The sequence below is a fragment of the Akebia trifoliata genome, chromosome 3 (genome assembly GCF_017979445.1).
Source record: "Akebia trifoliata isolate Shusen 1 chromosome 3, ASM1797944v1, whole genome shotgun sequence".
In the NCBI taxonomy this organism is placed as follows: Eukaryota; Viridiplantae; Streptophyta; class Magnoliopsida; order Ranunculales; family Lardizabalaceae; genus Akebia; species Akebia trifoliata.
Genome location: NC_141377.1, coordinates 51,894,576 through 51,922,062, shown reverse-complemented (window position 1 = coordinate 51,922,062; position 27,487 = coordinate 51,894,576). Strand labels below are relative to the sequence as shown.

Sequence of the window (27,487 nt, the reverse complement as noted above, 5' to 3'; positions counted from 1 at the left end):
AGTTAAATGGTTTGTACGGCATGAGACATAATACCAAGTTTTAATACCATGGAAAGTAGTAAACGGACTTAAGACTAGGAAAAAAAAGATTAATTGAAAGTTAGGGCTTAAAATGGGTCGGATTTTATTCGAAATCTGAGTGATCTGAATCCGCTTTTTAGTGGATTTGGTTTCTTCAAGCATATCCGAATTAATTAAAATAGGGTTGGCTATGGTTTGATGTCTCTTGACCCGAGTCGGATACGGACCCATCCCTATATCAGAATTATATATTATTTTTGTATGTTGTATGTTATATTTTTATATTTTTAGCCTATCATTTATCAACAAATGAGTATTATGTGTAATGGTCAAAATTCCTTTCAAAGGGGAGAGGTTTTAACTTCAAATTACATTTAATTCACATTTTTTAATAAATTACTTTGTAATGATTTGAAATTATCCAACCCGACTAACCCGGATCTAATTTAATTCGGTCGGATGGGATCCGAATATGGGTTTTAATGGAAATAAATAAATCGGATATGATTTGAGCTAGTAGGATCCGATTAATTAAAATCCGGATATAGATATGGGTAGACATATATCCGGCATAACCCACCCGTTTTAGCCTTAGTGAAGGTCATCAAATTGGATTGAATGCAGCCGGGTTGGACTTGATTTGATTAGTAAACAAACCCAGCTTGCATACCAACACTTCACAATATATGAACCCGCGTTAGATTTGTCGTTGCACCCCATTTAATTTGTACCACAATTGATAAGTGGTTACGAACAAAAAAATGAATCAACTCGGCAAGCTGTTACCAATTGGATATGAATGGATCCAGTAAGCAACTATAAGAGATGGACCTATTAGCTATTGTTTTTTTAGGGGGTGCATCTTGAGAATATGAGAGGGACAATGAATGTCAGTCCTTGCACCCCATTTTTTTTCAAATTGCACCCATAATTCTCAAGAACCTTCTATCGATGGAAAAATGTAACTATATCCACTTTCACTATCTCAATCCTTGTTTTTCCACTATCTCAAACCCTTAAGTTAGTTTGTACATCTATAATTCAAGCATGCAAATAACATTCGTTAAAAAATGAATTCAAATCTCAAAGAAATTGGACTTCCACTGCTATTTGTGTGAAGGCAATCCCTAATGGTTATACTTTGAGCAACCATGGTTCAAAATGTCGTACGTTCGTCGTGTGAAACGTTTGACTTTTGAACAAATCAATATGAAACTTTACGTAACTTGAAATATATGAAATTTTGTCGATTTCTCTGAGAAATCAGAGAACAAGAAGGAAATTAAGGATAAGAAAGTGTGTGTGTGTGTGTGTGAGAGAGAGAGAGAGAGAGACCTGGTGTTGAATGATGTGGCCAGAATTTCGTCGACTTTGTGTCGAAGTTCGAGGTACAATGTTTTTCTTCTTTTGTTGCAGTTGCTTCGATTTTTTTTTTTAAAGAAATAACAAAGTTTCCTTTGACCTAGGTTTCTTTAGAAGACTCGGTTATATATTTAACCCTCATATTTTGGTAAATATCTGAGATACCCTATGTCTTCAAAATAACCAGAATCTCCTGAGTAGGACCTTCAGAAGAAAAAAAAAAAAACGCCTAATTTAAAATATTGAATGTCTCGAAATGTATTGAGAATGTATCATATTGTTTCGGGTTTGTTTAGGTATCATTTTGATTTTTCAAGAGCCGAAACATCGATCCAAAATGAAATTTTAAACCATGTCAGCAACTTTCAAAAAGTTATTTTTGGCCAAAATTTTCAAATGAGATTTTAATTTTGGTATTATAAAATATTATCTCCCAATAATTCAGGAATATTTCGTATTTCATGTTAATTGCTACGTGAATAATATTATGCATAATTCGGGTGGATTAAAAATTCATGAATTATTTCGAATTATTGAATAATTTGTGCATAATTCAGTTGAGATCAAACGGCACACAACAGTACTAAAACACAAATAAGGGCGCCTTATCACTACATTGGAGCACAAGTTGTACTGGAACAGTTTCATTCCAGTCCATACAACTTCCTACTCGTTACCAAACAGTCCCCCATAGATTGTTATTTCTAAATTAATTTTACTTCTTTTTCTGTAGTAGATATTATATATAATAATAGTTTGACCAGAGTTTTGATTGTTTCAAACAAGAACTTCGGTGAACCATAATATTTAATGGGCCATTTAGACATACTACCCCTCTGGCTTTTTGTTAATACCTGAGATACCCCTCTTTTTAAACTGATGATGCCCTTTTGACCCTACTCTTCCATGGGAGGCTAATAGAAAATGACTGGAATAGTCCCCTCTTCAACCTTAAACTTTTAGAATGATGGTAGAGTGACTACTCAAAATATGTTTGAAAATAAGCTGACGTGGAGGTGTGCTCAGAACCCTCGAGGAAAAGCATTTATAGTTCTGGGCACACCACCATGTTAGAACAGTGTTGGATGCAGTGTCGTAAGAAGTCACTTTAGTACTTTTCTAATTTTATCCTAAAGATTAGAGATGCCTTGAAAATAAGTTGAAATAAAGAGTATTTATGTCATTTTATGTTAGTCTCTGATAGAATACCTTGATCAAAGGGTAATGTTATTTTTTTAAAAACATAGGGGATATCTCAATGTTCACCAAATCCTTAGAGGGTAGGTCTAAATTACCCATCGCTAGACTTCTTCCAATCCGGACTACAAATATATTCCTAGAATCAATGGAATTAGCAACAACATATTGAGAGATATTGAGAGAGAGATGAGTAAGTTCACTGATAAATCTGCTAATGGGCTCCTAAGTCAAATGAAACAAGAGGGAAGATCATCAGCTGTAAGGGTAAGTGATTCAATTCCATCTCTTATATTTTCTCTTTGTTCAATCATCATCATTAAGTTCCTCCTGTTTTTTATATGATGTAGCTGCTGTTGCATGGGGTCCTAAACAACCATTTGTTATAGAACAAGTACAAGTTGATCCTCCTCAGAAAATGGAGGTTCGAATTAAGATCCTTTACACATCAATCTGCCATTTGATCTCAGTGCTTGGATAGGAGAGGTAAGAGAGATCCCATATACGTAACATTAAAGGCAAAGAGAATTTCTCAAGAAAGATTTGTGTCGTCTTGAATCTTATCTAACCATTCAATACTTCTCTTTCTGTCACAGAATGAGAGCCAAAGAGTTTATCCTCGAATATTCGGGCATGAAGCTTCTGGGTACTCTCTCCCTCTCCTCTCTCTCTCTCTCTCTCTCTCTCTCTCTCTCTCTCTCTCTCTCATCACTTATATTGTCTTGCAGGATCATCGAAAGTGTTTGGTGAAGGAAGGAGTGATGGATATGGGAGAAGGTGATCATGTTGTCCCCATCTTAATGGGGAGTGTGGAGATTGCATCTATTGTAACTCAGAGAAAACTAATCTCTGCGAAACGTTCCGAGTCAAACCGATGAGAAGCACCATGGTTTTAGACAGCAAACCCAGGTTTTCTACTCCAGATGGAAAACCCATTTACCATTTCCTCAACACCTCAACTTTCTCCGAGTTCACTGTTCTTAACTCGGCCTGTGTTGTCAAGATCAACTCGGATGCTCCTCTAAAGAAGATGAGTTTGCTAAGCTGTGGTGTTTCTACAGGTAACAATATATGATGCTAATACCCTAATGTATAAGCTGGAAAATGATCTGAAACGTTCAATTTGTAGACCATGTCTTTAATAGAGTTTTTGAGAAAACTTTAGCCGGATCGATGATTATAACCATCTGATCTAGATCTACCTTGCCGTCTTGTCCGCCAATCACATGAGCCCTCGTTAGGCCTGTCGTGGCATGTTCTAAAGACTAAACAGTCTGCGAGCATTGTGACGAGAAATCCTATGAGTGAAAAATCAGTCAAATTTAATGTTTATTTTGACTTTTATGCTAGGCATCTATATGACACGACAACCGAACATTGTGGTGTGGGTCCTCTTGTACATAAATGAAATGAAAATGAAATTCATTGATGAAGAGAGAAGTTCTAATATATATCCATATAGTATCAAAATTTGTATAAGTGCTTCTTAGCATATAGATTGTCTGTTGGGTCCACTCTGATTATGGAAAGGCCCATCATCAAATATTATTATTTTGACTTTTGACTTGAAATTCTTTATTTTTGATCGAAGGAGTTGGAGCTGCATGGAACACGGCAAACGTGCAAGCCGGGTCAAGTGTAGCCGTCTTTGGTTTGGGTGCAGTGGGGCTTGCAGTAAGTTTGAGAACCTGACCCGTACCCAACCCGATACCACCTTACCTCTATTTTTATATATAATTATTGTATGGTTAAATCGTGACGGCATAGGTGGCTGAAGGAGCAAGATCAAGAGGAGCTTCTCAAATCATAGGCGTTGATATCAATCCAGATAAATTCATCAAAGGTACGTCTTTAATAGATAATTTGATCAATTTTCAAATGAAATTCAATGAATTTAGGAGTTTTATTTATTTCTTGGAAACATAGGCAAAGCAATGGGAATCACTGATTTTATCAATCCAACGGATCTCGAATAAACCTGTAAATGAGGTAAGAAATATTTGATTAACATGTTATTTAGGACTTGAAACATGATAATCCTCTCTTATTTGGACTCCAATAAAACGTTAAAAAAAAAAGATATTATGTTTAAATTGTTTGGACCAGAATATGATCTAATATTAGTTACAGGTGTAAATCAAAGTTGAGATATGTTATGGACCTGATCCAAAGTTATATAATAAGGTCCTTTACTTTGTATCAACATATATATATATATATTCTGAAAATCAAAATAGGTACATCCTCTTATAATTTAAAATGGATATGAATATAGGTTAATGCATCAAATTCTTTTAGACTTTATAATCATATTGTGATTATTAAATTATTCATTGATGATGTTTTGGTATTTACTATTTTAGATTTTATAAATTATATTAATCTTATACTAAAATAATAAAATATTTCTTTGTCAACTTTATTTTTTATTGTAATAATTATAATTAATTTGGATTCCATTGCAAGAAATATGATTAAACAAAAACACACAATCTGTACAACAACGATATTATGCGTATCCCAAAAATATGTCACAATAATATTTATCTCAAGAAAAATTATGAACCGTTTATTTGTATTGAAAGGTTAGGATCGTAATTATGTTTGAGTCAATGGATTCCAACCCTCTCTCTATTTATATTAATGGAAAGAGATCGTGCAAAGCAGCCAATGTAGAAAATTCCTTTGGTCAACTGGCTCGATGCCAACCTTCCAATTATAAATTAAGGGTTTTTTTATAAAGAAAATGTTGAAGTAACATTGAAATCGATATCATTTCAGACATTGCTGATGTGGATGTGTCTATTGAGTCATGGATGCTTTTAATCGAGATACAAGTGAGAAATATCTATGGTTATGTGCACACCAATGTCTCAACCGATTCAATTTTAATGTTACTCCAGCAAGACTCATTTTATAACGTGTGACCCTTAGGGTGTTCAAGTAACTTGGACGTCCTCCATGATGCTTAAAGTGCGATAAATACACTTTTGCGAACAAGCATTGACGGGCATTTTGATAAAATTTTAGACGGCATTATTGGCACAAAACACAATTTCCCCCATTGTATTTATTGCCAATGGCACATGTTGACAAAACCAAACGAGATGCCGACAGAAGATAATAATACATTTTATAGTTGTGATAGAGGGACTTTAACTTGGAATCTCTATCACACTTCTTGAGGTGAAAGTGTATGAGATCATAGATATTTTATTAGTATCTTGATAAAAGCATTAATGATTTTCATACACTTTCATGTCAAAAAGTGCATTATGAGATTTCAATTTGAAGTCACTTCAGCATTATTTTATGTTTTATTAGGCAAAAAAGTTGACGTAACATTGAAATTGACATCTTTTGAATCATTGTTAATGTGGACATGTCTATAAAATCATAGATGCTTTTCATCGAGATACAAGAGAGATGCATATGTGATTTGTGCACACCAATGTCACTCTTTTGTTATTTTGAGACGGCATTGAAATTTAGAAAGGGACAATGCTGAAGTAACATTAAAATACACATCATTGTCGTGGTGCACACATTATAGATTTTTTTCATCCAAATAAAAGTGAAAAGCACTTATAACTAGGTGTACACCACCGCATCAGAATAGATGTACATTTCAATGGTTCCCTGCAAGAGTCGAAAAGAATAATATCACAAAGATAAAGTGAAATGACCATTCTCATCAAGTGGGATTCTTATTACAGATTACATGGGCCCATCACCATCACCAATATATCTGCCTCGATTCAATTGGATCTAATCAGGTCATCAGATAAACATGAAATTTATAAATAAATAAAAATTATATCTTCCAAACGGATCATTTACATTTTATTATAAATAATAATAAAATAGATTTTATATTTTTCTAAAGTAAAGAAGTCAAGTCCATAAATTTTGAATAATAGACAATTATTGGCCTAACGGGAACATCCATATATTAATGAGGGAACAATAACAACGCCATCACCAAACAAGTGGCAGATATTGATTTAATGCAATTATTTGTGCAGAAAATACGGGAAATGACGGGAGGAGGTGTGCAGTAACAGCTTCGAGTGTTCAGGGAACTTGGACGTCCTCCGTGATGCTTTCTTGTCCACCATGACGTACGTAATCCTCTCTCTATTTTTTTTTTTAAAGACCACATCATACCAGTTTTTTACGTACTTTATTAACATTTGTCAAATTAAATTATTTGGTAAGATGTAAACGGTCCTCGTTTCTATTTTTTTTTTTGTTAGGAAGTCACTCAATCCATTAAGAAGTATTCTTTAAGAGGGATAAAAATAAATGAGATTCTTTGAAGTCCCATTCATAAAGATTTTGGAAATCTAAGATTTTCTAAATCTAATTTATTTTACCCTTCCTCTTTTTTTGCTCTCTCCCTCTACCCCAGCCTCTTTTTTTTTTTATAATTTTTTCCTCTCTTTCTAGAATCTTCCTTATTTTTTTCTCTTACTAAATAATTTAATTTGTATTTGCTATATTAAATATTTAAACATTGTTTTAAAACTTGACTCAAATTTCCATTGAATTGAATTAACTTGAAAACTTGCTAATTGAATAAAATTATATTTAATATTATGAATATTTAAAAAAATATAATAAATAATAATATATCTCTGTTCTCTACAAAAATTTTTTAAATAATCAAATAACTTAGTTAAGTTTTTGAACTTACTCGATACATTTTTGAGTGGACTCAACTAAGTCAACTTGAAACGTTGAATCCATTATATTTGGTGCTAATATCATCTTGAGCATTCACTCAGCCACCCACTTGACCATTGGCAAAATTATCACACACAATCATCCTTTTGGCCATCCATACAACTAGTTATCTTCTAGGCCATTCACTCATCAATCTTATGGGCCATTGGCACAATTATCACACATAGTCATCCTCTCAACCATCACACACAGTCATTCACTTGGCCATCCACACAACTAGCTATCTTTTCGACTCTTTACTTGTTCATCCACACAGCCATCCTCTCAATCATCCGCATTGTCATCCTATGGTTCATTGGCACAACCTTGTTTGGTACACTACACTAACATACATAAAAGCTATCTCTTCTTTGTCAGTGCTTTTATTCCTGTCAAATCACCATCAAGCTCGGCATGACATGATATACTCGCCGGATAGGATATTATTAATTATGGTCGTCACATGTTAGTAATTCCGATAACTGCCCTCCACAAATCCTCTCTATCTGAATCAAACACGAAATCCTTTCTAAGTGATGAAAATGATCCAACACTCTTCAAATCGAACAATCTCTATGTGATTTCAGTCTCGACAACCAGCAACCTCGAAAGATTCATACACCAAACCCTCTCTTTTTACATCATCCACTCATTCAGTAATAATAATAAAAAACTGAGGAAACATTTAATTTTAAAAAATAAATAGTAATAAGTAAAGCGTCAAAGTCAGTCTAATCGAAAAAGATGGGCATTGAGTGAAGACGAAAGGCCCTAAATCAATATACTGAAAAGTCGAAACAACATGTCCAAGATATTGGGGCTATATAAGATATTTTATCAGTCTAGAGTCAAGACCATCTTTTTCCAAAACGATAGTGGTGCCTTCTAAGTTCTATCGGAATCTAGTTGGGATTTCCACGCTGGAGTGGGACCCGTTCAGATGGACCCTTAGAATGTGATGGATGAATAAGGTTTTATTTAGATGAGTTGTAACTGAGACCATGGTTTTTAAACTCGGTATCGCATCTCGTCTCGTCAGCTCTGATACGAGTCGTCTCGGACGAGTTTTCCAATATGTTTGAGACGTCTCGTGAGATAACTCAAAAATATAACGTGAGACATAAAACTCGGTCAAAAAAATCACTTTGTGAGTTGATCTTATTCAGCTCTGATACCGAGTTAACTCGGACGATACGTCTCGATCTCGGACGAGTTTAAAAACCATGGCTGAGACATTCACAGAGAAGGATCCAGGATTTTGTCCCAAGTTGCCCAAACCAACCCCATATCTGATAATGGGCTTAGTTGGGCCCATATAGAATGTAGTGGTCTATAATACAGCTTCTTGGCCCTAATAGATTATTTGGTTAACCTTAAGATCCTGCAAAGGACCTAAACCAATGAATATTGCATCAATTCCGAACCTTATCCATTGACAATCCTAAGATGATGATGATTTGTGACAGGGGTGGGGTTTGACCGTAATTTTGGGAATTCACCCAACGCCGAGGATGATGCCTTTTCATCCAATGGAGTTTTTCGACGGCAGGAGAATCGTGGGATCAGTATTTGGAGACTTCAAAGGGAAGACCCAATTGCCTCATTTTGCCAATGAATGCATGAATGGGGTAAGTATGTATATGTGGCTATTCTATCTTCATGTTTTTCTATGAATGTTTCCATAAAATTTTAGTGCCACATTTGGTTTCAGGTGGTGAATTTGGATGGATTCATAACACATGAGCTTCCCTTCTCTCAGATTAATGAAGCTTTTAAACTTCTCATTGATGGGAAGTCATTGAGATGCATTCTACAGCTTTGAGCCTCTCTATGTGTCTTGTATTAGAGAATAGAGATGCCACATAATTATTGTTATTCCAGCGTAGGACTTGAATGTGTGTGTGAATCTAATAAATTTACTGCTTCGCGGTATTGTGTTGCTTGAATATCATTTGTTCACATAGCTTTAAAATTCACCTTGTAATCAGTTCATTTGGTGAGTCTTAACTTGTTTGGGAGTAAAAAAAAAAAAAATTTACACACGGAAAAGTCAATCTGAGATTTCCTAGAATCATAGATAAACCAATCACACAAACCCAAGTGTATTGAGGGCATCTCCAAATTACAAAACTATTATTGTTAGGCTTTGTGTGATTGTTCATGTAAGATTCTATGAAATCTCAGATTTGCTTTTCTATGTGCCAAAAATCTTTCTTAGGAGCTGGATTTATATCATTAACTTAGTCGGTCCGTCTTCAACCTGGTAGGTATTAGATCAGAATTCGCTACATTGAGATTGGGATTAGAAAGGACATGATCCGATAATAATCTGATCCATTTTATTTAATCTATTTTGAGTCTTCCATATCCCAAATTCATACATACCTATTTAGGAGAGCGTTCGACTGACAATCTTAGGATGACAAAATGCTGACAAAAGTTTTGTCCTATGTGACTTAAAAGTTTCAGATTGAGTTGATTTTTTGTGAGGATGATCTCTATGGTGAGAAGATCATCCTCACAAAAAATCAGCCAGGTCTGAAACTTCTTAGTCCATCAAAAGTGGTTTACAAATTTTCGGTAAAACATCTACAGTTCACAATTCTAAAATAATTTTAATGGGATTAAAAGTTTTAGCAAAGAGATCATCCCCATCATCCTCACAAAAAATCAGCCCATTATGAAACTTTTAACCACATGTTTAACAGTTGAATATTCGTGGACCGACCATTTTTTGTTAATCACTTTTGATGGCATTAGAAGTGTTTTATATATATATATATAGGGTCCCGTTCAGCAACAAACATTTTGACAAACATTTGGCAAAACATTTTTCAAAACATGGGTTAGAGGTTTTGGAATGGGCTGATTTTTGGTGAGGATGATCTCTACGGTGAGGAGATCATCCTCACCAAAAATCATCCCATTTCAAAACTTCTAACCCCAGTTTACAAGTTGAAAAATCGTGGACCATCCATTTTTTGTAAATCATTTTTGATGGGGTTAGAAGTTTTGGAATGAGCTGATTTTTGGTGATGATGATCTCCTCACCGTAGAGATCATCCTCACCAAAAATCAGTCCATTCCAAAACCTCTAACCCATGTTTTGAAAAATGTTTTGCCAAAATGTTTGTCAAAATGTTTGTTGTTGAACATTTCCCTATATATATATATATATACAGGGTCCCGTTCAATGGCCAACAGTTTGGCAAACACTTTTTCAAAACATGGGTTAGAGGTCTTGGAATGGGCTGATTTTTGGTGAGGATGATCTCTACGGTGAGGAGATCATCCTCACCAAAAATCAGCTCATTCCAAAACTTCTAGCCCCAGTTTACAAGTTGAAAAATCGTGAAGCGTCCATTTTTTGTAAACCATTTTTGATGGGGTTAGAAGTTTTGGAATGAGCTGATTTTTGGTGATGATGATCTCCTCACCGTAGAGATCATCCTCACCAAAAATCAGCCCATTCCAAGACCTCTAGCCCATGTTTTGAAAAATGTGTTTGCCAAAATATTTGCCAACTGTTGGCCATTGAACGCTACCCATATATATATACTGTTTCAATGATATCTTCTATAATACAAAGATGTTGGATTTATTTGTATGGGATGCAATATGATTGGTGTTGGATCAGGTTTGGATTAGAACGTTGAGATTCCTTACAGGACCTGATTGAATAAGTTATTGAATATGAACTGAATCAGACCAGCATAACTAATTTAGGAAGATTTAAAATCTTACTAAAATTTGTTGGAATCACGTAGATTATCAAATTGACAATCGAACTCTACAGACTTCTAGACTTCAGGGAAAAATTCAGATTCAAGAAAAAATTAAAAAACAAAATCCCTTTTGAACTTGATCTAAGGTCATTAAAATGGATGACTATCAAACTCCCAAATTTAAAATTAAAATTCATCAATGAAAATTAATTTTTTTTCGAATTTTTTTTTTCAGAGTTCTTAGAATTTTATCATTTATAACACTGTAGCATCAAATCATATTTTTATATGTGACAAATTGATGCAGTTACAATCCATTCCAAGTTATGTTAAGTACTTGGAGTTCTACAACTCCAATAGAGTTTTTGTCATAAAAATGCACCTCTTAGGTCTGCCGAGTAAATCTCTCACAAAAAAAAAATTAATTACACGTTATGTGGCCCTACCACCAAAAATACTAGTGGTTCCTATGCGGATGAGATAGAAATATTGGTTGGAGAATGAAACGATCAACAATTTCATTGCAAATCAGGGTCACTTTAAATTAAAACTGAAATCGGATTTAGTGGGCCCATTTCGATCTTCAACATATGACGAGACAAAATACAAATAAAATGCATCCTATACTCAACTCTTGAAATTTTGAATCATGGAATTATCAAGGTACCGATAATACCATTAATAACAACAACCATATAGTGCATTATTCATGTCGGATCAATAATAACCACCATCCCCATCAGTTTGTTGTGGCAATTACCGATAGGTGGGGTCCAATGAATTTAACGTGAATGTCGTGACGGAGAAAAATATGGGAAACAATTGAGGAGGAGTACAGTACACTACAACTTCTATGTTCAAGGACCTTCGACATCCTCCTTGGTGCTTTCCTAATCCAATCCGGTTATGAAAAATCTTTGAAGCGCCCATCCTGTTTTCAAAATTTGGGTAGAATCCTCTCTTTCAAATTACATGTGGTGTCTCGAAGGAGGTATTCCAAATATTAACGAAAAAATAAAGTTATGAAATAAGTACAAAAACTACATGTCATGTTAGGATGTGGGTTCCTCCTAAATTTTGAAACGGTTTGGGAATTTCAAAGTTGAACTCCGTAGGAAAAGAAAATTTAGGCATCCATCCCATTTCAAAATTTCAGTAGAATCCTCTCAATTGCAAGAGGTGTACATAGGAAAAAACTTTGAAGCACTTTCAGGATTTCAATATATTACACTCTCCTTTAGATTACATGTGATATTTCCATATTGCAAATATCTTTACTATTATAATGAGAGAAGGCAGAGTGGAAGTGGTCAAAAACCTAAAAAATTGCAATCTCTCTTCCCTAAAGTCATGTTTGGTTGTTTTCAAAATTAAAAAAAATATCCATAACCCATCGGATACATGTACGCTTGGACATTCCACCTCAAGTTAAAGAAAAAAAATGTTATTTTAGAAACACCCTCCTATAAAATTGGAGATATAAAATTTACCTCTTAAAAAAATACAAGATTAAATTTACCCTCTTGACCATAAGTAAACATTGTTTTTTCTTGATCTTTTCAAATTTTGATTTAGTAATTTTAAGTATTTAAAAAAGGAAGTTGATTTTTCTTCTTTTTTTTTAATTTCACAGTTACGGGGTGGGGTTCTTTGAAATTTTGAAGTGGCCTGCCACCTTCAAAGTTGGACTCCAACGTATGTCTTTTCCTTTTGTTTTGTTTTGTTTATTTATTTATTTATTATTATTATTTTACTTCAAACCTATTTTTTATGTGGGCTGCTAAGTAGGAATGATTCTTTTTGCTCACAGTCCAACAGTCGTTTGACATGTGGTGCAAATGACATAGCGAGAGAATTTTCTCTCCTCCTCACACGTCTTATGTCCACAAATTTCATTTTTAAGATTTAAATTAAAAATGGGTCATTGAACCCACATGGATTATCACATTGTCAATCTAACACCATAGTCTTCTAGATTTTATAAAAAATTAATAATTAAAAAAAAATGATTTTCAAGTTTAATTTAGAGAATTGAAAATGGACAGTTACAAGTATCTAAACTTAAAATTAAAATTCAATTGTGCAAAATAAAGTTTTTTTTTCTCATTTTTTTTTAATTCATAAAATTTCGTTTTCTACAACCTTGTGGCATAGGATCATGTTTTTGAATGCAGCAATTTTTTTTTTTTTTTATCATGGGGAGAGAGAAATTTCCTTGCTTATTGTTGATGTCATTTGCATCACGTATCAAATCATTATTGGGCCTTGAGCAAAAAAGTACTTGCTAACTAGCAAGTTGACCCACAAATGAGTTTTTGCTTACAGCCTAACAACCGTTTGACATGTGACGCCAATGACATCAACGATAGATAAAAAAATCTCTCTCCTACCTGTACGTCATCTACCCACAAATTTTAATTTTAAAATTTAAAATCTTAAAATAGGTCAGTAAACCCGCATGGGTTATCACATTTTCAATCTAACAACACAAGCCTTAAAAAATTAAAAACAAATTAAAAAAAAAAGTTGTTTCGAGCTTCATCCAAGGAATGGAAAATGAACGACAAATGAACACCTACATTTAAAAATTAAAAATCTACAATGAAAAATATTTTTTTAAATTAATAGAATTTCGTTCTCTACAATCCCGTGCATTAGATCATGTTTTTGAATGCAACAAGATGGGCAGATCAGGAAGGCAGGAGGGAGAAATTTTTCTTGTAGTTGTTGTCATTTGTGCCACATGTCAAACGACTGTTGGCCTATGAGCAAAAAAAAATACTCATTCACCTACCAGTTTCATAGCCCTGAGCTAAGCCAACTTATGCTCGAACAGGGCAGAAGACTAGTCTGACTTATTGGGCAACAAGAAACCCTCACATAGACAAATTTAAGGGTAGTTGTATTTTAAGAAGGATTTTCAAACCATATTTTTCAGAATCAAACGTCACTGTTACCCTTCAAGTTAATCAATCGACACCAAACGATTTCGAAAAGTCCAGGGAGTAAATTTTTTTTAATAAAATACAAAAATCAAGCTAAGCTTGATCCAGGGCTGTTAGTCCAACTAAGTAGGCCTGGTAGTGGTATAAAATAAAGGTGGTCTAAGGAATGACCCGTCACTTTATGATCAAGTTGAGGTTCAACCAAACCCGACCCAAACCAACCGATGTACAACCCTAGCTGTGAACTAGGTCAAATTGGATTTTGTTAAAGGTGGTTGGATTCAACTAAAATTAGATTATTTAAAATAATATGCCACTCATGAAAAGAAATGTATTTATAAATAAGTAAAAAACAAAAGTATAAAAATTAGATAGGACATAATCATGTTAGTCTCTTTGTAATATTTTGGATAATGATAGTAAAAGGGGAAAAAAAAAAAAAAAAGAGAAGAGTAGAGAAAGAAAAAAAAGAAGTAAGGAAGCTTATACTTTTTTTTCAAGTTTACAGTATATAAATAGAGTTGCGATCCAAAACAATGTCCCATTCTTATAGCAAAATACAATGTTTACATGACACATGTTTAATAGAAAAATATATTGGACTGCGTGCCATATAAAACAAGGGCTTGGATAGGAGTCCAATGTGTCTTAAACTCTTGCCGAAACATGCTATGTAGACACCATTCCTATGCTGTAGGAATGGGAAACCATTCTGGAACCGACTCATATAAATAATACCATCTTAATGGTATTTATATCATTAATACCATTAAGATGGTATTAATGAATGATATTTATATTTTTAATAAGTAATATTTGAATGCTATAAAGCATTTTATGTCTAACATCATCGGACAACATATCATACTTTTGCAATTTATAATTAATTGTTGAAGAACATAATTTTGTCGTTAAAAAGTCAAATAATTTGTGGAGGGAGAATTTATGAGTAACTTTAAAAAAGGGGGGAAGGGGAGTTCGTGTGTATAATACTTGAATTTGAGGTCAGTAGGTAAAAGACTCAACAAAAAGAGTTGGTTCAATGGCAATTTCGGATCAATAAGCGGTTAATGCCCGTAGGTTGTGAGTTTGATATCCAATATGAGCATTAATTCCTCAAGGACCACCCATGAGGGCAAATCCTCACTTACCTAGTGCGTGTGATGTGCGAGTATTGCACGTGCCCCAAGACTAGTTCTTGGACAAGATCATAGTCTATGGATTAGGCAAAGCCCAGATACAGACCCCGTCTATTGTCTACAAGGATATCCAATAATAAATAAAGAGGGAGGGAGGGAGGGAGGGAGGGAGGGGCGTTGTTTAAAGAAATGTATAAAACAATATAACAAAAGTTATGTTCCATTTTCAAGAGAATGACAGAAGGGCCTCGTCCAGACACCTTATCCTATATTGGAATAATTGAAATCTATAGGGAAATGGGAATATTAAAATTAAAGCATTTTTATCAGCCAAGACATCACTTCCCACAAAACGTACAGAAGTGAAAAAACGAGACTGGAGCCGTGGAATGGATCAAAATCTAACCCATATATGTATAGGCCCTTAAGCCCATGTTAAAATTAATGTAATATTGGGCCTACCAGCCTAGTAGGTTAGCCTGGATTATTAATCTCTTTCGTAAGGACATTCCCAATGCTTGGATTTAGGTGTAAGTAGGCTTGTGAGTTAATGGATTGGGTCAGACCTGGAATCCAATAACTTAAGGTCCATGGGATCTGATATATGCCGGGTCCAATTTAATAAGTTGCAGGATCGGTTTTTGGATCAACCATGTTAAGATCCGATCCAACAATATGTGAGAAAATATTTAATATATTAGAAATATGATGCATATGTTTTTTATCCAGGCTGACCCAATAGTCATTGGATCAGCTTTGTATCCTAATATTGAGACTGGATATGGACCCTGCCCAATTAGTATTGGATCGGTTTCAAATACATTCCAATTCTTATCGGGACGATTCCACATAAGCCAACTCCTTCATGAATGTGAAATCGTTTAAGCCCGATCGGATCCAATTCTGATCCATTGACAACCCGGAGAACAAGATGATGATGAATTATAAAAGGGGGTGTCTTTTGACTAGAACTTTGGGAATTCACCCAACACAAGGATGATAGCTTTCGATCCCATGGATGGGTTTGCTTGATCGTCCCTCCAAGGCTAAACTTGATTAACAAAGAGCTTGGGAGCGAAATCTTTGGTTAGAGGGTCCGCCAACATGATTACAGTGCTAATTTTTCTCTATAGTGACAATTTGATCATGAGTTTTCTCCCTTACAGTAAGAAATTAAATATCTATATGTTTGGAACCTCCATTAATCTTGTTTTTCTAGAAGAAAAATATTGTAGTGATATCGCCACACTTTATTCTCAACATTTTAATGTTGTAGACAATACAAAGCCCCAAGTTAAAATTCCTCACTCATTTCCTATGGCATGCCACTTCATAACATGCAACGAACTCTACTTTCATTATAGAAAAATCTATCAATGTTTATTTGACAGTGGATACACTTCTGAAGTACAGGTTCTCCTGCAAGCATAAAGACTTAACCTAATGTGGATTTTTAGTGTATTGAAATCCAGTGTAGTTATGTGATTTTCGATGAGGAAAGTTGCATTACCACTTGGTTCAGAGTCGTTATCATTCTTTTTTTTAAAAATAAGTGTGAATGAGCACTCGGATAATATAATTTTGAAAGTCGTGTTTGTCACGCCCCGAAATCCCAACACGAATCCCTACGATTCATCAGTCAGAATATCGAGGTGTGAGGTAATCAATCACACAACCTGATAGAACATTCACAAATAATAATACCTATGAAAAAAATATATATGCAGCGGAATAAACATTTAACTAATATCTATACGAGAGTCTAGAGTAAACGAAAGAAATCAACAAACACTGATATAAGTCAAGATCCTCAATCTCATAATACATCAGGTTAAAAATTTGTAAACTAACATGTTTCTTATCTATAAGTAAAAATCTCTAGGATCCTCTACTAATCCTCAAAGACACGATGGCGGCAAGACATCAATCTGCTCATCTTCGGGGACCTCCTCAAAAGACTCCTCAAATAACGACTTCTCAAGAGCTGAATAATCTGAAATGTGAAGGATAGGGTGAGTAACAAGGGAATGTTACTCAGCAGGATGAACACCGTTCTAACATCGAGTTATACATGCTCGAGTAATCATCAGAACAATTAAATAATGCAAGTTTTCATAATATAACATACGATAAATGTTTAAACATACTCAGTAAACAGTTATAATAACTTTTAATCTATCATTTTCAATCATTTAAAGTAGCATATGCATCTTTTAAATGAAAACATCTATCAATCATTACAAAATAAGAAAAATATATATAATAAGAACACGGCGGTGTAATCGATAAGAGAGCAGAGGAACACGCCGATATAACCGCCTTGGTTATGGCAATATGATATTCCAAACTTAACCTCCAATGTGGAATTCCATCATTATAATCTGATTTTGTTGCCGGTCTAGCATACCATAGTTGGATGACCTTTTATCCGGCTTAGACTGGCCATTGACCAAGAACCTAATACTGAGTTCAACTAATGGTGAGGTCGACCGTTTGACAACTACAGACTAACAGTGATCACTAACTAACCTAGGAGACCCCTCGCATTGAAGCCTATGAAGAGGCAATGCATGTGAACCCCGCCTAGCTCTACACTATACAGAGACTGCCTTTACACACAACGTTCCCCAGGAAATAAGTAGGAGAAATTCTCAGATTTCATAAACTGTAATATGTTCTAAGGTATCCCATACTACCGAAGAGCATATGACATCTAATGTTATCCTAAATTGACTCGTCGCTTCCGAATACACAGCAACGCGTCACTCTTTATGGGTTTTCTACAAACCTTTACTAGTAAACAAAATAGTTTATTTTGTATATAATATATCATTTCTTTTAATCGAAAATACAAACAAAGTCTGGTAATGCCCTCCAGTGACAGTTATCTGTCATTTCCATCCATCAACCATCTCATCCCTCTATCTATCAATCACGTTTTACGTGGCATGGCCACTACGTAGAACTGGAGGCATTGTCCCATCAATCAGTCGAGAACATACGTTCTCTCTATCCATCCATCAATTAAATCGATCAATCTATCATCTAATTTCCTACATATCTATCAAAGTAATTTCACCTTTAAAGTAATTTGAAATCCATATAGCATCAACCAATTTCATTCGATAATTTTGGTTGAGTCGAAAGAGTAGAAAATAAAGATAAAATCATAAGACGTAAAACCTGAAAATCTGTGAAAATTTGGCTAAGTGTTGAAAAAATGATTTTCAAAGTTGAAATTTAAAACGGATTATTTATTTATTTATTAAAGAACTTAAAGTAATACTTAACTGTTTTTAATGAAATAAAGGTAGGAAATGGGTATACATACTATATGGAAGCAACAAAAAAAAAAGTTAGAACCAAACTCAACATTCGGATACTTTTTCGAATTACTGATTTTTTTTTTCGAAACTCGACCAAAATCGATCCAAATATTATACCAACTATAAAATGCTTATATTACATCAAATGAATTAAAACCAATAATAAATAAGCATGCAAACATGATTCAAATCGTTCAAATATGTATAAACTTAATGAAACGATCGATTTATTGACAATCACATGGATTTTCTATGAAATTATCGCATAACTAGAAGGTAAAAGGGAAGGCAACCTACTTCAAACTATTTTCAACGGTTAAAACGAAGTTTAAAATCGCCTCCGGCCAATCTTCAAATTTTTCTTCAGCCGAAAATTGGATTTCTTTGAGTCCACGCGTAACCCTCGGCGAGAGGAACAACTTTCCTTCTTGCAGATAGGCTCGAATCATTCTCGTTTGGCGTAAATCTGAGTTTTAAATATCAAGGAAAAAAGGGTTGAGATTTGTTTGGAGAGGAGAATAAGAAAAATCTGATTTTTCTAATAGAATTCAGATATTTATATAACTTAAGTTGGGACATACTTGTCATTTTGGGAATTATTTTTCCCGAATGTCGAATTGGAAAAATTTATACTCTATTTCGGATGATTTTTCGACACGAATCTAATAGTATGATCGATTTTCTCAAATTACGTCTCTAAAGTGTCGTTTACATATTGAAAAAATATCTAATGCGAAACTCAAGGATTTGATAACTTTTTCAATCGACTTCAGATTTAGGCGTGTTTATAGGCTAAAATATATTTTTTTTATCCTTCTAAATTTATTGGTAAAGTTAATTTTTCTCAAATATTAAAAATTAAGAATCCATATTTTAAATCAATGCACGGATCTAAAATTATTTCCTCGAGATACATTTTTAGGATTTTCAGGTCATTACAGTGTTTTGGGCATTATAGTGACTCTCGTATAGATAATGGGGATATGACTACCGAAAGTCTAGACAAAGAGGTTCGGTTAAAGAATGAGAAATGTGTTAGACACTCATTCTCTTCACCTTACGGTGGTTACCTTCAAACTTAACCATTTTTAGTATTTTTTGAATAAAAGAGAAACAATGCATGAGAAGTGATATGTATGTGTTTGATTATTAGTGAAAAATGTACCCTTTTTTAGAAAGAGGATTTAATTTTGGTGTGAGACTTAAGGGATATCCTATTGAGAATAATGCCACCAATGAGTCTATACCTTTCCTATGGAATTGGAATGTTGGTCTACGTTTTTTAAAAAGAATCCATGTTGGAACTCCCCTAAGACCTTGGCCTTAATGCATCCATGCCATGGTTATAAATTTAATGTTTCAACTTCTCAAGAGAGGGATATTTGTATTCATCATCGCCATGCATGTGTAAGTGTGTGCATTTGCATACATTATGATGCATGAAGAGGTTAACAAGGCTTCAACCTTCATCCTTCCCATTAAACCGCCTCAAGCATTCCATGCGTAAAATTGAGTTTTGACTTACTCGGTATGAGGAAAGATTCTTCACTACATCCTAAAATTGTTTAAAAAGAAATTAAAGAGACACAATAGAAGAAATGGGAGAGGGGAATGCAATACTACAAAATTAAATCCTACCCTAAACCTACCTTGTATGCTTGAATTCTTATTTCTTCTTAAGTCCTTAATGAAGTATTTGTGCTGGATTTTTTTTAAAGAGAGATTAAATTTTTTTGTAGAGTTTAAGGTTGAGAAGGAGGCACGAGAGCATATAATTTCTCATGGGAGATGGTTGTTTATAGAGTTTTAAGACACTTTTTAAGGTCAAAAGGGTCTAAAATAAAAAGTGGGGGAAAATAACATGGGATTTTTGGAGAATGTGGTTGGAAGTTGGGGTCAGTGGAATATAATGATTTGAAATACATTTTTTCTCATTCGATTCTTGATAATAAAAATCGATGGATACCCGTGTTTTTTGGTAATTCCATTTCTTTTTATATTGAAACCGGACCCGAAACTGAAATAAATATAATGGTTATGGTTCTAAGTATCTTAGGATCTGAGCCAAAACCGACCCATTGACACCCTTACCTAACTTTGGTCTAGGTTGCCAATAAAATTTATTGAGAGTTAAAACAACCAATGGAAGTTAATGGAATGGGTAGACACGTCAACATCCAAGTATGGAATGTTTTCTAAGGATTTGGGCAAAATAGTTATAAAATTCAACATATAGTATACAAAATCCATAAAATCTCCTCTCCAGAAGAAAAAAACGGTACTTCTAATACGGAAAGAAAATATAGCGCAAAATAACATTTTTCATTAATGAAGTCTAGATTTTCATAAGATTTGCTGAGATTTGAAATAGCTAATCTGTGCGTTGCTGTCCAATGAGATTTTTTTTTTTTGTTTTGATAAGAGGACAAAGTAACTCTTAGTTTTGCCAGATAATATAATGTAAAATTCAAAATATTTCCTAAAAAAATTATGATATTCTTAATTTTGAAAGATCACAAAGCGCAAAACAATGTTTCTCATCAATGAACTTAGAAGGCCAATGACAGCTAATGAAATGGGTTGACGCGTCAGCGTCTAATCATAAAAAAAAAATTATTTTATTTATTTTAAATACCCACCAACCAGACATTCTTCTCCATTGCAAACCAAATCTAATAGCCTTCCTCCCATCCCTTCTCTGGTAAGGTTTTAGGGTTTTTGTGAAGGTAAATTAGGGTTTTTTTTGTGTGTCCTGGTGGGTGAACTTTAAACTTCAACACCAATTGGTTGGAAGTTAGCAACACCCCTTACAAAAATACCTACCGGAATGTCTAGCAAAAGAGGTGAAAAGAAAAGCTGATAACGATCATCCAGATAAAGAGAAAAGTCAGGTTCGATCGATTTCTTAACTATTGTGTGGTAGGGATAATCATCATCAGTTTCAAAAAAATCATTTTTTATATATATTTAAATTATGCCATTATAATACTAGTGTTTTGGGGCTGTTTCATTGTGTTTGGATCAAAATACTCGTCATTATCGTCGACAACATCTATGCTTTGTTCTAAATGGAATGTTAAATACCCACCATCATCACAATGTTCGTTCTAAATGGATTTGAAAATTACCATTATATTTTAAATGAAATAGAGATGCTATACAAAATTTTAAATCTCATCTTAAGACATTCCAAAATAATCTCAAATACGTTCAAAACATTCAACTTTTAGGATTATGATGCCAGAGCATTAGTATTGAAATGAAGAATCAAAATAGTGTTGTTTTGATTTCTTTATCTATGTTTTGTTATTATTAGAGATATCTTAGTAATATCCTAATTGTTTAAAAGAGTCATGTACTAGAGGCATTTTTGTCCATTGTGGTTAGAAATTATTTAGATGGTTTAAATTATAAATATATGGATGATTTAGATTTATTTTTAGTAGGATTTAGTATAAATACATCTATGTTATTGTGTAAATGGAGTTTTTGTTGAAAATTTCTTATAGAACGAACCTTTCTCAAGAGTTTTCCTCTTAATATGTCAATCAACCTTAAGGCTTATAGTTGTCATTTTTTCTCTCATCCTTTTCCCTCTATTTCTTTCCTTGTAGACTGTTAATTATTAACTACCCTTTTGACTGGTTCAATTCTCAGCTACATCAGGTTAGCATGTCTTTTGATCTTGGTCAAAATATTCCTAATGTATTATGGTCAATGTCTATCAAATGATCTAAAATGTAAAAAATCTACTTGAAATTATCATTTCCATTCTAAACATTGCTAAGGAAAAATGGGTAGTTGTACATTACACATACCCCTCCAGACTCATCTTCAAAGTGATAACTATGAGTGAAAATCCTCAACATGATTTGCGGAAGACAACTCGGAAACGATATGAAATTAGAGAGTTTAGGTTGAGTCTAATTGTGTTCGAGTTCAGGATATCAACCCGTTTTGATTATTGTGTCATTAACATGTTGTGTTAACCTGCGTACAACCTAGCCCATATATGACACATATAAATCATGAAACATAAGTTAAGCATGTTATAATTATGTTAACCCACAGACAACCTAACCTAATCATGTTTAAAAATTTCTAACAAGCTAAGAAGGTTATAATCGTATCATGTCATGGGTTATTGGTGTCAACCTAAACACGACACAACCTATTCTGTTTATTAAACGAGTTACATGGGTTACACTTAATAAATAGGTAGGGTTCAGATCTTAGGTTTTGGTACGATTATTAAATGCGTTGTGTTCAGGTTGGAAAATTTTCTAGAATATCCTTACCTCAATACGACATGAGTTGACCCATTGCCATCGCAAAATGTTTTTCACTCACAGCCCAACATTCGTTTGACATATGGCGCAAATGACATTAGTATCAAAGAAATTTTTTCGCTTTCTTGCATGCATGTCCTCTGTGCACAAATTTCAATTTTAAGATTTAAAATCTTAAAATGGGTCATTGAGACTACATGGATTATCACATTGTCAATCTAACGCTACAGCTTTTTAGATTTTATGAAAAAACTCATATTCGAAAACAAAAACAAAAAGTTTTTCTAGCTTGAATTTATGGAATTGAAAATGGACAGCTATCGAGTACCCAAGCTTAAAATTAAAATTCAACAATGAAAAATAAATGTCTTTTTTCTTCATGTTTTTTTGAAAGCTTGTAGAATTTCCTCCTTTGCAACCGTATGGCATCAGATCATGTTTCTGAATGCTATTAGGTGATCCAATCAAGAAATTTTTGTTTTCCAATGTGGACATGAGAGAAATTTCCTCTTATTATTGATGCCATCTGCGCATCATGTCAAATGGATGTTGGACTATGAGCAAAAAAATCACTTGCCACCCGTGAGATTGAGGACATATGTTGTGACCACGGGCTTCTACAAAGATTAATAAAAATGACCAAAATACTCCCATTGCAATCTCTTACAAAAAAAACACTTGATTTAAAAAAAAAAATTACCATTATCTTCAACCTCTTCAATCTTTAAAATAAAACTTCGATTTTTTTTTTTTTTTAATCCTTGATATTTTTCTTGATCCTTTATTTATTTGGCAAAGTCATTTTGCATAAAATCCTAATTTCTCTTGGACAGCAAATGAACAATGAAATAACGTATCACCTTAATTGAAGATGATGGATTTTTAAAAAACACAATCATTGGTTGTTTGCCCTGTGAGCAAGTAGTTGAATATTGGGGTAGTTCAGTCATTCTAATTATTCTCTCAGAAAAGATCATGGTCAATGGGGTATGTCCATCGGTTACCCAAAAATATTGTAAGTTGATTTCGCCTTCTATATCCTCATTCCTCAGTTTGAGATTTGACCAAAGAAAGGGAGATGCTCAAGACTTCTCAAAACAAAAATCACTATCACCAATCATATGAGTGAGTGAGAGAGAGAGAGAGAGAGAGTCAAAGGTTGAATACAGCAGTGCAGGTTTTGCACAAACCCAATATTAGCCTACGAAGTGCTTGAAACTGAAGAAAATAATTTGACCTTCTCTGACTACTGTTGTGGGTACCCATTGCAGCCTTTTGTCCTCTCTCTCTCTCTCTCTCTCTCTCTGATTCATTTGTATAGGACTTCTTTTGTATCTCTTTCTTCTTTCTTTCTTTCTTTCCTTCCCCCTCTTTTCAGTTTTCACTCTCTCACTCAGTAATGATTTTCTCTATTGGGCTATCGTTATTGAAGGATTTGAGGTCGTGTGGCGCTGCAAAAGAAATAGAAGAGCAACAAGAAGATCAAGACCAAGACCAAGAAGAAGAAGAGAAGAATCATAATGGCAGAAAACAATACAACTAGATTTATCGATACCATATATACTAAGATCTTTATAGGAGGGTTGGCTTGGATAACAGGAGAAGAAAACCTTCACTATTATTTTCAGCAGTTCGGTGAGATTGATGAAGCCGTTGTTATCAAAGATAGGAGAACAAGAAGATCAAAGGGTTATGGATTTGTAAGCTCTCTAAGACTTCTCTCTGTGTTTCATTTTCATTCATTCATCTTCTTTTGCTTTTCTTTTCTTTTTAAAATTTAGAGAATCGGTTTTTATTTTTTATTTTTTTTTAATAATTTCTTACTTGTTTTATTAATTAGGTGACATTTAAAGATCCAGAAGCAGCGAGGAGGGCTTGTATGGATCCTTGTCCTGTGATAGATGGAAAGAAAACTAACTGCAATCTTGCATACTTTGGTGCACAGAGAAATCGGTCTCGTCCATCAATTCCTGAGCCTGGTCTGTTTTCTCTCTCTTTTCTTCAACTTCTTATATAAAATTCTATATACCAACCTCACATCTCTAGCTCTATTTATTTTTATAATGTTAATAGTTCTGTAGTTGTTGTTGTCGTAGTCACCTTTCAGAAAAAAAACAATTCTGTCGTTTTATTTCTCCAATTGTTTTCTTAAAGTTCATTGAGTTTCTTCCTTCTTTATTTTATCAAATTTGTCATACCCACTTCATATCTCCCCTCCTTTTCAATTTCAACATTTTATTTTTACAATGTTGATTAAAATTTCGGATACCCATCTCATATCTTCTAAAATATGGTATGTTATCTCTATTTCTCATTGCTTTTCAAGTTTTTCTGTTTTTATTTTTTATCTTCACAAATTTCAGATACCCATCTAATATCTCCACCTGTATTTCAATATAAACAATTCGAAAATGTTGATTAAAATTTAATATACCAATCTTATACTCCTAATTAAGGCTGGTCTGTTATATCTGTTTCTCTTTATTTCTTCAAGTTTTTAAATTAAATTTCAGAGACCCATCTCATATCTTCATTTCGATTTCAACTTCAACATTATACAAGTTTGCTATTAAACATTTATCTCATTTTGATAACTTTTTTGTGGATTAATTTGCAGCTATGGGGAGCTTCGCACCACACCCTCAATTTGTAACTTACCAAGGCTTCTCTCCTATGGGCTACTACCAGCCATTGCAATATGCATTTCCTTATTCTACATATGGGTAAATAAATATCTTCATCACCATTATCTATGGCTCGTCTCAGTTATTGGGTCTGCAACATAAATATTTTTCCGCCATTTCATTTTGTCTAGAATAATACCAATGCATATGTGTGATTCTTATCAGTTAGTTTGATTTCATTCGATATAATGTTTCAGGTATGCTGGATATTTACAGAGAAACATGTACCCAATGGTTAGTCAAAAAAAATTCTTCCTCTCTTGCATTCAAAGTATGTTGTATACCCACATTAGAATGAGTAAGCGTAGATTTTCAGTGAGAGATCTCACCATAGAAATCATTTCTCAAAAAAAAAAAATCACCTAGTTGAGTATTAAACATTCTAGGCTTTGAAGTTTCAGTCTTAAACATTGACACAATTCTAAGCTACGATCCAATCGTAGAAATCCAATGTAAATGAAAATGAATAAGAAAGAAAAAAGAATATATTTTTTAACAGTTTTTGGAGTGGAAGCTGAACGACCTTTATGGCTCTTTTTTTAAAACCAATTTACAAAGAAATATGGTTAAAGAAACAACAACAAAGTTTCTAAAGGTCTAAAAAAAAATCAAGTTATCTAAATATTTCGATTTATAAAATGCAGAATTATCTTGGTGTCGGGGCTGTGCCAGGGATTTTCCACAATCCCCATCCTTTCTTTGTTCACTACAGTCAAAATGGTGTACCACATGGTGGTTTTGAAATGCAAAGCCCTCAAATAATACAAATTCCGCTCCTTCCCCCTCTATATAGCACCAGAAGGATCCAATCGCTTCCCCCTCCATTATCAACTGGTTAGAATTCAAACTCAAGACTCTTATTCTCATTCAATCACTAAAATTTTTTCATCTATAATAATTAACCGTCGAAGGTGATATATATGCAACAGATGCCACAGTGGGTATGATGGGTGAGACATCTGTTGGAGCAGGGACTCTGTTGGACATGACGGAAACCCCAGAGACTACAATTGAGCAGATTCCACCAGCTCAAATTGTTGGAGGAGAAGAATTTGGATTCGTCTTCGATGAGTAAATAAAATCAATAAACAGTGAAAAAGGGGCGGTATAGCAAGAAGGGTGAGCTAGGATAGCTTGGCCATCAGACGTTATCTTTTGCTTGATTTTTTCCTTGGTTAATGAACAATTTAAGGTAGGACTAATTATGGGAAGAAACTCTCTCTCTCACTGTCTCTCTGTTAGCATTTGATGTGGCTTTTGGACCCTTTTAAACCTTCACATATCACTTTCGGTTAGGATTTGATATGGGTTTTGGACCCTTTCCTGCTTTTAAAAGTAGAAGCATGCTGGTCTGTATTATTTGCTTTGGATTTTTAGAATTTCATTTGCTTTGGATATTGGAATTCCGAGAAAATTCATTAGCTGTCTGTTTGGTTGGGCATGAAAAATGGTATTTTCATTGTGTTTGATTACATTTTTCAATAGAAAACGGTTTTTCACCCTCTATAAATTCAACTTCTTCTATTCCCAAATCAAAACCCTAAACTCCTCTATTCTTCTTCTCCAACACCATCATCACATTTGACCCCCATTCTCCCCGTCATCATCATTGGCCACCACCTCTCTTCTTCTTCTGAATTTTGTCCCCTAATTTTTTTTAGATGCAATATAACAATGGAAACTGATTTTACAACTCCACACATTTTCCACCACCATTTCTCCGCGAATCTCAAATTCCTTGGAAATTAACTTTCCATGCAATAAAAAAAGATCCAAAGAAATTTGTTGTGAAAGAAATATGAATCCAAGGGGATGGGAACACATGAACTTGCCAGCTTACTAAGTTGGTTGAAATCTGGGAGTGTTGACACCATGACTAGTGTTCAAAACCCACCTTTACATACAAATCACAGAACACTAATCTTACTTGCTTAGATGAAAGAGAAAAATAGAAGAAAGGAGAGGGATGAGAACATGCAAACAGATTTGTGGGAGAAGTTATTCAAAGGATGCAATTGGCATTACTTCTGAACTTTAAGTAACTTACACTAGAACACCTTTCTAGGAATAATTT

The 27,487-nt window shown here is 33.9% G+C and overlaps 1 protein-coding gene, 2 long non-coding RNA genes and 1 pseudogene across 5 annotated transcripts; all 4 read left to right on the top strand.

The window, feature by feature from the left end:
* The first annotated feature begins 2,646 nt into the window (after positions 1–2,646).
* Positions 2,647–3,227, top strand: LOC147407845 (uncharacterized). Its single transcript, XR_015175824.1, has 3 exons — positions 2,647–2,847; positions 2,931–3,066; positions 3,177–3,227. It is a non-coding gene; the product is annotated as an uncharacterized LOC147407845 (long non-coding RNA).
* Positions 3,228–3,296: 69 nt separating this feature from the next.
* LOC147407844 (alcohol dehydrogenase-like 3) lies at positions 3,297–4,556 on the top strand (annotated as a pseudogene). Its single transcript, XR_015175724.1, has 4 exons — positions 3,297–3,641; positions 4,172–4,254; positions 4,348–4,423; positions 4,507–4,556. The product of XR_015175724.1 is annotated as an alcohol dehydrogenase-like 3 (transcript).
* Positions 4,557–8,415: 3,859 nt separating this feature from the next.
* On the top strand, positions 8,416–9,251 carry LOC147407843 (uncharacterized). Its single transcript, XR_015175823.1, has 2 exons — positions 8,416–8,933; positions 9,017–9,251. It is a non-coding gene; the product is annotated as an uncharacterized LOC147407843 (long non-coding RNA).
* Positions 9,252–21,116: 11,865 nt separating this feature from the next.
* On the top strand, positions 21,117–26,861 carry LOC147407842 (putative RNA-binding protein ARP1). Of its 2 annotated transcripts, none has more exons than XM_086436605.1 (7): positions 21,117–21,331; positions 24,162–24,429; positions 24,570–24,708; positions 25,347–25,452; positions 25,611–25,647; positions 26,058–26,247; positions 26,343–26,861. In XM_086436605.1, the coding sequence occupies exons 2-7, from the start codon at positions 24,250–24,252 to the stop codon at positions 26,486–26,488; spliced, it is 798 nt and encodes a 265-aa protein (XP_086292731.1). In that variant the 5' UTR covers positions 21,117–21,331; positions 24,162–24,249; the 3' UTR covers positions 26,489–26,861. The 2 variants fall into 2 exon arrangements, with proteins under 2 accessions (XP_086292731.1, XP_086292732.1); XM_086436606.1 differs by lacking the exon at positions 21,117–21,331 and adding an exon at positions 23,579–23,983.
* Positions 26,862–27,487: the final 626 nt, after the last annotated feature.

Bases quoted from the DNA above. Each gene is read 5' to 3' on its own strand.
- LOC147407842 (XM_086436605.1), top strand. From the start codon at position 24,250: ATGGCAGAAAACAATACAACTAGATTTATCGATACCATATATACTAAG. The intron at 24,709-25,346 runs GTCTGTTTTCTC...ATTAATTTGCAG, and splicing joins TCCATCAATTCCTGAGCCTG to CTATGGGGAGCTTCGCACCA. The intron at 26,248-26,342 runs GTTAGAATTCAA...TATATGCAACAG, and splicing joins TCCCCCTCCATTATCAACTG to ATGCCACAGTGGGTATGATG.